The sequence below is a fragment of the Pseudorasbora parva genome, chromosome 2, assembly GCF_024679245.1.
Source record: "Pseudorasbora parva isolate DD20220531a chromosome 2, ASM2467924v1, whole genome shotgun sequence".
Lineage (NCBI taxonomy): Eukaryota > Metazoa > Chordata > Actinopteri > Cypriniformes > Gobionidae > Pseudorasbora > Pseudorasbora parva.
In genome coordinates this window covers 25,521,264-25,531,147 of record NC_090173.1, presented here as the reverse complement: position 1 = coordinate 25,531,147, position 9,884 = coordinate 25,521,264, and the positions used below count along the sequence as shown (strand labels likewise).

General features: G+C 34.3%; 1 protein-coding gene across 1 annotated transcript; it reads right to left on the bottom strand.

Annotated features, from left to right (window-relative positions):
- Window positions 1–239: 239 nt before the first annotated feature.
- On the bottom strand, window positions 240–9,046 carry cabp5b (calcium binding protein 5b). Its single transcript, XM_067428877.1, has 8 exons — window positions 8,978–9,046; window positions 8,426–8,575; window positions 7,923–8,002; window positions 7,347–7,377; window positions 3,429–3,572; window positions 3,132–3,241; window positions 2,895–3,042; window positions 240–880 (listed from the first exon to the last, which is right to left on the bottom strand). Exons 3-8 carry the CDS (start codon window positions 7,968–7,970, stop codon window positions 852–854), a joined length of 510 nt encoding a protein of 169 aa, XP_067284978.1. The 5' UTR covers window positions 7,971–8,002; window positions 8,426–8,575; window positions 8,978–9,046; the 3' UTR covers window positions 240–851.
- Between the last annotated feature and the right edge of the window lie 838 nt (window positions 9,047–9,884).

Below are 9,884 nucleotides of genomic sequence, written 5' to 3'. Positions count from 1 at the left end.
CTATTTGGCTCTTGTCAAAGTCACTCAGATCTTTACTCTTGCCCATCCAACATTGATTACAAGATTTTCTTTCTTTCTTTTTTTGTTTTGTATTTTCACTTCAAATCACTCAAAAAAATACCTTGTAGTAAAAAACATCGCAAATATTTTATTTGTACTGTTAAATAAAGTTTAAAGAGAATTAACAAATCACATGTTGTTCATTGTATTGCATTTTACAAAATGTCCCAACTTTTCTTGATTTGGGGTTGTAAACTGATGACACTACAGTAAAAGTTATGTTGTATGTATCTAAGACTTTATCAGTTATAGTATAGTATTATATGTATATAATTAAATACACACACACATTGATGCAGTACAGAATTAGAGAGCAGATAGACTATTCCAGAGCCCTGATGACATTTGTCATTTTCAGTGATGAGCTTAACTAAAGCCTAGATAATCAAATTACAACAATATCAGGTCATACAGACTAATGCAAAATTAATAACAGTCCGAGAGAGATTTTAACTTGGTTTTATGCCAAAAGTTCAAGTATGCATGTCCAATGAATGATACAATCCTGTTCTGAATGTATATATCAGACATGCACTAAAATATTGTTACATAATATTGAAAGATGGCATCATCATTTACAGTTTAAGGAGGATTCAGTATTTGAAGTCATGTAAAGCAAAACAAAGTGGCACTCAAAGAGTAAGATATAAATACACAAAGAAAGTGGTATAAAATACTGTTTCCATATGTCTAGTACTGTAGACAGTGACGGTCTGACTGAGTCTCTGATGCAGATGTTTCTGTCTCTGGAATGATTTTCTCAGGCCTTCTTTAACGTCTCAGGTGTATTCTCAATTTTTAGACATCATCTTGACAAACTCTAAAAGAGGGAGATAAAAAAAGCAAAGCAGATGTTTTTAGTCATGCTAATATAAAGTGAGAATTTTTCACTATTCACTCCGCAGTAACTATAATGGCAAATATATACTACAAAGGTGTGCTGGGGCAATTAGATATCTTTTCATAGACTGTATTGCTGCTCAGAGGTGGCATAAATGCATTTACACTGCACTTTTAACTGCATATTTTTATACAAGTGATGAGATCAGAGTAGACATAGTTTAGTCAGCTTTTATGCTGCATTGCATCTTTACACAGAATTTTAAGTAGACACAAACAGCTGTGTAAAGATGCCTTAAGAGACCTGGCAGCTGTACATGAACCGCACCTCAGACACACGCACGCTTTTTAGAACTTTTAACTCTCTCCTCTGTCCCCCTCCACCACCACATCTCTATCTGCAGACGATCTTGCCCATTTTTTACAGATAAAACCACAATCATCAGCAGTCAGTTCCCACCTCCACACACACACATGATTTTAAATGAGCCACATCCACAGCCAAAGATTTTCTCTTCTCCTTCTCTACACTCACTGAGGCTGAAGTATCTAAACTTCTCCTCTCCAGCCATCTCACTACCTGCTCTCTAGATCCCATCCCGTCACACCTTCTACAAGTCATCTCCCCTACACTCTTACCAACACATCTCTCTGCACCGGCATCTTCCCTACCACATTCAAGCAGGCTCGGGTAACCCCACTGCTTAAAAACCCACATTAGACACATCACTTGTAGAGAACTACAGACCTGTTTCTCTCCTAGCGCAAACACTTGAATGAGTTTTTTTCAACCAGGTCAATTAAATATTTTTAGTTTGTCCAATGAGTTAATTTAGCATTTTATTTTTAAAAATATGCTTGTTGTTATTACATTTTTTAAAAGGCAAATTAAATTGATAACAGGGTTCACCTTACATAATAAACTTTTATAAATTTAACATAACATAATTAAAGGTCCCGTTCTTCGGGATTCCATCTTTCAAAATTCATCTTTCCATTTTTCAAACTTTAGTTAGTGTGTAATGTTGCTGTTAGAGCATAAATAATACCTGTAAAATTATAAAGCTCAAAGTTCAATGCCAAGTGAGATATTTTATTTAACAGTTCCCTTTCAAAGCCTACAGCGAACGGCCGGTTTAGACTACACCCCTGCACTTCCTTCAGGAATGACATCACTAGAACCGTTTGTTGACGAACCCTCCGCCCACAAGTACGCGCAAAATAGGGGGCGTGGTCTTGTTACTCTCCCACGTGAAGAAGAGCGCACATTGAGCGCTTGCCTTTCCGGGCAAAGTGCGCTAAGCTGCTGTCCAATCACAACACGGGAAGCGCTGGCCCAATCAGAACTCGTTACATGTTTCTGAAGGAGGGACTTCATAGAACAGGGATCATCAGGCCGTTTTTAGGACAGAGGAAACAGCGCTGTACAGATAAGTAAATTGTGTGAAAAATACTATGTTTTTTTACACACGAAACATGAACTCATGTTATATTGCACACTGTAAACATAATCAAAGCTTCGAAAACACGCGAAGAATGGGACCTTTAAGTAAACGGCACATGTAAATATTATGTAACAGTGACAAATTCAAATGGTTCGTATTTACTCAAAGAAATTTTTTTTGTTCATATAACTCATATAATTGTTATTTGTAAAAATTGCTCAATATAGTTGTGTGCAACCACTTACCACATATATTTAAAGTAAATTCAACAAGTCATTTTTTCTGAGTGCAGATACTGTTTATGTTCATGCAGCAACATTACACACTAACTAAAGTTAAAAAAGTGAAATCGCATGCAACCACCCATTTAACACTCCCAGTTTCTGTTATTGAAAAGTTTGAAAATGTAACACAAGAAATACCAGATGACATAACTTTGAGTATTGTATTGAGCAATGAGAACCACTGCACTGAGAAACTATAGAAACTGCTAAAAAAAACTAAAGAAAAAAAAGCTACATTATTTGTTGAAATATGAATCTATTTTACCCTCAAAATCAACAGTCCCGTCTCCATTGTTATCTGCTTCTCGGACCACGGCTTCTATTTCCTTCCTGTTTGTGTTTTCACCTAGCAGCTTCAGCATTGCCTGCTTCAGCTCGTCGGTGGTGATAGTGCCGTCACCGTCAATGTCAAACTACATAAAAATATAGAAAGATTACAAATATTACACTTTTTGTTGGAAATACATTTTGGAAATTAAGAGGGAAAAGGACATTTCTTTACCTCTCTAAATGCTTCTTTCAACTCTTTCAGTCCGATCATTCCAGCCGTTTCTGCCAGCAGCTTTGGGGCCATGAGGTCAACAAAATCCTGAAAGTCTACACTTCCTCCAACTGAAAATAAAATGAGCAGAAATCTATGTGATAAACACATGATGAATAAACATACGGAACATCCAATCTACAGTGTTTCAGCAGACATGGTTACAAATCACACTGATTGGACGAGCATTAAAACACAAAACAGCTGCTAGGACATCCTGTATGTGAAAGAGAGAGGGGAAAGGGACAGGTGTCTCACGGTTCATGTTGATGTTCTGGCTAAGTTCAATCAGCTCCATCTCAGTGGGCATGTATCCCATTGTCCTCATCAGGTTGCCCAGATCTTTGCAGCTGATCAGACCATCCTTATCCTTATCGAACTCGGTAAACGCCTCGCGCAGCTCTGCGTCACACACAAGTCAATTGAATTGAATTAGGGTTGGGTACATGACAAATTGTTTAAATGCATTGAAAAAGCTGGGATTTGTTATTATTTCATTTAAACCTAGAAATATACAAAAAGTTTTAGGATTTTGAAAAAAAGCTAAGAAAAGGTACTAATCAAAATAAGTCAATTTGCAACATTGATCATTTGGCTATGTGTACATATGGTTAGATGTTCTCGGTCAGTGCTTCAGTCCTTAAAGCAAAAGAGGACAAACTGAGTACACTTCAAATTGCTTGATTAAAATGAGCTAAAGCAACACAATTGCTGTATATTTTGTCCAAACTTAATTTGATTGTGTTCAATCCACTTAAATATAAGTCAAATTGAAGTCAAACTTAATCTGTTTGTGTTACAGGAATTATTTGTGTTGCCTTAACTGAAACTGGGCGGGGCTTGTTAGTTCCCAGCATGATTTGCATATGGCAAAATCAAGAGCGAGTAAATGTTATTATATGTAAAAGTGTTTTTGAGCAAAATGAGAAAGGAGGAGACTTGATTGTGTTTAATAGAGTTTAATATTCAATTATGTTGGAATTATGAGAACAATTTAAATTATTGTGGGTTACCACTGTGGAGAAGAGTGGAGCATTTGCTTAGGCTGTGGACTAAAACATTTAATGACATTTTTGGGGGGTCAACTATTCTTTTACTTTTTATTCATTTTTTGTTATGTTTCCCTTTACAATTATTGTACTTTAAGATTATTCGTAATGAAAAGTGCCTTATAAATAAAATCTATCATTATTTATTATTATTATTATTATAATGACTTTGTTTAAAGATACTAATGTGTGCCCTTGTTAGCAAAAAGTTTGTCAGGCTAATGAAGTATTATAATTCAGTTGTTTAACATATGAAATTGAAGTGGATGAATGAATATATGAAATTGAATATCTGAATCATTCATCAAAATTCACTTTGAAACTACTTAATTGAGTCACTAAAATGTATTCATTCCATGATGTTGAAATTACTTTAAAAAAAATTATTAATAAATTAATCATTCATGTGGGACCGATGTACACAATTAAATAATGTAAATCCAACGCACTTTTTCCCCCTCAGTGTTCTAAAACCAAACACGGGTCAAATTTTCGCTTTATTTGATGGAACTTGGTAACTTGTCTATCAACAAATGTTATATTAAATTAGAAAAGATCATAAAATAGAAGCATTGGTACTCTCAGACTTATTGGCTGCTCAAAGACTTTGCTGAATTGCATTGGCATCTGGCATTTCACAGCTGGTTTGCATCTGTCTCTGTAAGATTAATCTGGTTATGTAAATGAACCAGCAATAAATCAGTGTAATAAAATAAATTACACTGGTCTACAGCCAAAATGCTTCTGTAATAAATATAGTCAAACATATTTCTGGGTCACTTAGAATAAAAATTATTCTTAAAATGGTTTATTGGCTCTAGTTTTTTAGATATGCTATTGGGACAGTATATGCGATCCTTTGCTTGGGAATGGAGGAGAAGCGATAAAGGGAAGGGATCTCAATTTAAACCAAAAATGACTAAAACACATCTTTAGTTGCAGAGTTTAATTGGGGTTGAAGCTAAACTCTGCAAAGCTGTGGGCCATAAACTGATTTTACACCCCTGGCATAGACTGCATCCAAAAACTTAGGCAGCTGACTCGTTGCCTCTCTGCCTTATCAGACAATGACTTTATAGGCAGCGTTTGTGGACGAAGGCACCTCACGAAACATATTTTGGACTTTTGAGGCAGTGTGACGTTTTCACGATCTACAGCAAAACAGAGCGAGCTTTGCTGGGAATTCGTATTATAGTTTTTCTCAATTGCTAAAACACTATTTCTGAAACCTTGCTCCATTTTCTGAAACCATTAAACACAAAACCTCCTTCAAGCACTATTCACAAAACCTCTGACTCCTCTTGCAAAATGAAACTTTCGCCTCAAAACAGTTTTACCTGTGTTCAAAATCAAACACTGCTCTCAAATCATAAACAAAGTGATCAAAATGATAAACACTATCAAGCAATCAGTAAACAATACAGCATTTCATATTTTTCTGTCATTGTCTTGTGATGAATGAAAACATGTTCCAACACAGTAGCTCAAAATTGGTCAGAAATTATTACTACTCTGCTTCGCTTTGCAATTTTTTGTTCTTCCTCTTGCTTGTAGCCCTATTTTTACCAATGCATTCTCATGAAATGCATATACATCACAAATTGTATTTATTGTGCGATTTATACGGCACAATTCGTTTTTATGTGCATTTGATTTGCATTATCACCCCATTGGGTAGGTTTAGTTGTTTGGAGTGCAAATAACTCAATATAAAGTACATATATGCACACGAAAACTGCATAACATATGCACATAAAAACTCATTTTGGCATATAAATCGCACAATAAATACAATTTGTGCTATAGATATGCATTTTCATTAGATTAGGCTGATTTTTACAGTACTGTACTCTGCATCTCACAAGCTTGTCCTTTGTTTCTGTGATACTGTAATACTTGTTCTTTGTAGATATGAACCTGCAACCAGTCAAAATCTATTGAGCAGTCAGTACTGTAAAAAAATGGAAAGCAACATGTTCAGGGTAATATGATTTGTTAATTGTACAGTATGCAGCCTACAATGCACTGTACTTAAAGTGGCGTCTCATCATTTGAAACAGGTTAAATCAGTTTTGAGTGGTTGTGTTCAATCAATGACATTGTGTTCTCCATTTGTATTTGATTGTTGCCACTTGTGTTTACCCGTACGGATGACATGTACATTAGTGTGCAGAATGTGTCTTGACAATGAGAATGTGTTTAGAGTTTTGCTAAAAAGTTTAAGTGAGATCTGCAAATTGTGTTTTACCATGTGAAATGGTTTAAAGTATTGAAAACAGACAGCACAATTAGCTAAATGAGTTCAGGCAACTGAGAAATTTGTTCAGCCGATGGGTTTTAGTGTTTTAGCAATTGAGAAAAACTGTAATGACTACAACAGTAAAATCTGGCTAGAAATGACATCAGAAGTGGAAAATGTTGGTCAAATGCGCTCATTTACACTGACCACCAACCATAATGTTATCTTTTTTAGCTCAACTGTCACAGAAGGGAAATCACAGGATTGTGGGATATCAAAGGCAGAGAAGGATACATGTATGCTGCCTTCAAAAATCGATCAGATGAAGGTCTCTCACGAGATAGGAATAGAAGCTAACATTAGATTCTGATGTGCCTTGTTGCCTTCCGACCTTGCAAAGCAGCATTTTTAAGATTTTGGACACAGCCTGAGTTTTGCTCCCCTGTCATACAGTGCCACGCTCTCTTATTTGTCATTGTTTGATTTTGCGAAGGGGCACATTTAGCCAAAGTGAGCCTCGTACTTGTGTGAACAGTGCTAACAGAGCCAATCAATGCTTGCAGACTATTGCTGGACAGTGACAAAAAGAGATGCTCCATAATTACAAGAATACAAGAGACAAGTATCTAAAAAATATTTTGCTGTTTTCTAAAGAGTTACATAAACAGGTTCCTATATTTATAGACATAAACTATCTTGGAAACAGTAGGCAATCAGTTAATTGTCATATTTGATTTCATCAAAATACATTAATAGCACATTTATCTCTGAAGCAGATGACTTCTAAAACATTGTAGACCAGTATAATGAGTTAATTTACAAGAAGAAATCAGTGACGCTGTGAAAGATAAATATATCTTTTTATTTAAGAGTAAAAGCAGTCCTTACCGTTTATCTCCTCATCAGCGAGCGGACGATCCTGTAAAACAGCTACAGTTAGGCTTCTTTATATGCATCAATTTTACATCTTTACCTACATTTTTGGATTCAGCACAACCGAGCATGACCTTTATATAAGGTTTATGTAAGCCACAATCTGTTGTTAATATCTTAGGTCTGATTTTGAACTCATTATCTCGGATAGATCATTATATTTCCTGCAAGCACTAGTTAATCTCTTATATCCAAAAGCATAAGAGAGATAATTCTTCTGCTAGACAGACCAGTTCAGATATTTATAACTCTGTATGGTTATTAACAGAATGAGTTCTGAATGAGTTAAGCAAGTTTAGAATGGGGAAAAAAAGAGCGAGATCCTTACATAGAGCTACAGTGAGGAACTTCAGGTAAAAATCAACTGCTAGAAGGTTTTCTTCTTTCAACGTCTAGTAGCAATAGACATTAGAGTACAAGACAACTATATATATATATATATATATATATATATATGTGTGTGTGTGTGTGTGTGTGTGTGTGTGTGGCTGTGTATGTTTGTAAAATTTATAATAAGCCAAAAAGACTTACAATATTTTTAGATCCTCTTAGGAAAATGCACGCCGGCCCCAGACTCATATTTGACAGCCTCTTCTGTGTCTTCTGTTTGTCTTTAATAAATTTCAAATTATGCACATTATCACACAAAAATTTTAGTTGGCCAAACTAAATTTCTGTGAATTTATGCAATTTAATTTAGATGTTTAGATGTTATCAGTCACTAGACAATTTTCAATTGGAGACCTGAATTATTTTTACAGTCCATAAACATTCCCTAAATTAACTGTTATTCAAAGTATTTTTCATGTTTTTTGTTTTATGTATTATGAATACGAATTATAAGTTGTATCTATTATAATATATAGTATGTTAATAAAGAATAAATGAAAAAAATATTATACATATATTTTTTAAATATTTAAATATATTGAATATATAAAACCTTAGTAATATGCATAGAATATGTAGTAAGATAACATTAAAATAGACCCATAAAACAGTTATTGCAAAGTTTCTAACAAACATTCCCTCACCTGTTCTCTCAGCTGCTCTGTCCACAAGGAGTGGAAGAAGGTCGGTCCTCTTTAGTTTTGTTCTGCTTTGTGCTGCTTCTGTCAGCCAACTCTCTTTTGTTCTTTGATTCAGAGCAAGAACAAACCTTTCTCCCTGTCAGTCAGCAGCTCCTAAATGATTAAACAGAGGGAGGGAGTCAGAGAAAAACACACACGAGTGAGTAAGTGACGTATGTGTATGAGCAAGAGAGAAACAGTGTCAGCGAGATCAAATTCTTAAGCAGAACCAGGCAAAAGGGACTGCAAGTAACTGACATGAATTTTATTTATAGATTTGATATAATCTGGATGTTGCATGCATGTCCAATATTTTTAAAAATAAGTATTGATTTTTATGTATTGAATAAATTACATTGAAAATCTTCATATATATATATATATATATATATATATATATATATATATATATATATATATATATATATATATATATATATATATATATATATATATATATATATATATATATATAATGAATTTGTAAAAAATTCCCAAAGCACAAAACAAGGTTACCTTAAATGCTGTTTAGTCCAGTAGTTTCCTGCTTTTAACTTCAGATGCCAATGTATCATAAATACACATTTTTATGTAAGGACTGAATTTATTGACGTACTACAGCGTCATCATGTTTGTTTGTGTCAGTATATTTCAATGCATGCATACATGCATGATTTGTTTGTTACGTAAATTGCTAATGCTAAGCATTTTCTTGAATCCTGTAATGTGTTTGCATAAGAGTGGCCCAGTAATCCCAGAGCTCTCTGTGCTCGCCACCATTACTAGCACTGCCCGACTGCTAAGATTACTGCTTAACATGCAGGCCATTCGCCAGAGATAGTGGGGCATAAGAAAAGAGGATTAAAGTAGTTAAATAGAAGGGGAAAAAAACAAATGCTCATATGACAGAATGAGAAATATCGAAAAAGAAGGAGCAGATGGAAAGATATTTGGAGAGGATGCGGATCAAAGTGGAAGAATCTCATCATTATAGCTGCCTCTGAAACAGCTTGAAGACGAGAGATGTGAAATACAAATAGATAAACAGAGATGAGGATAAAAACACACAGTAACTATGGAGACTGATGGCACAATTGTGATCACAATGTTTAGACATCAAAGGATAAGAGAGTGACTCAAGAAACAAACACCTTTCTTAAAAAATTGACACTTTTCGGTTAAGAGTGTGTTGAAAAATCCGATATATAAATAGATTTTTAGATTTAGATATATAATACAATATAATATAAACTTTATATAATCCTACTACTATTCAAAAGTTTAGGGTCTCTTATTATATACAGTAAAACATATTATCACAATTTAAAATAACTTTTTCTTTTTAAATATAATATGTTAAATGTAATTTATTCCTGTAATGGTAAAAGTTGAGTGCCACCTTCGTTCAGAAATCATTCTGATA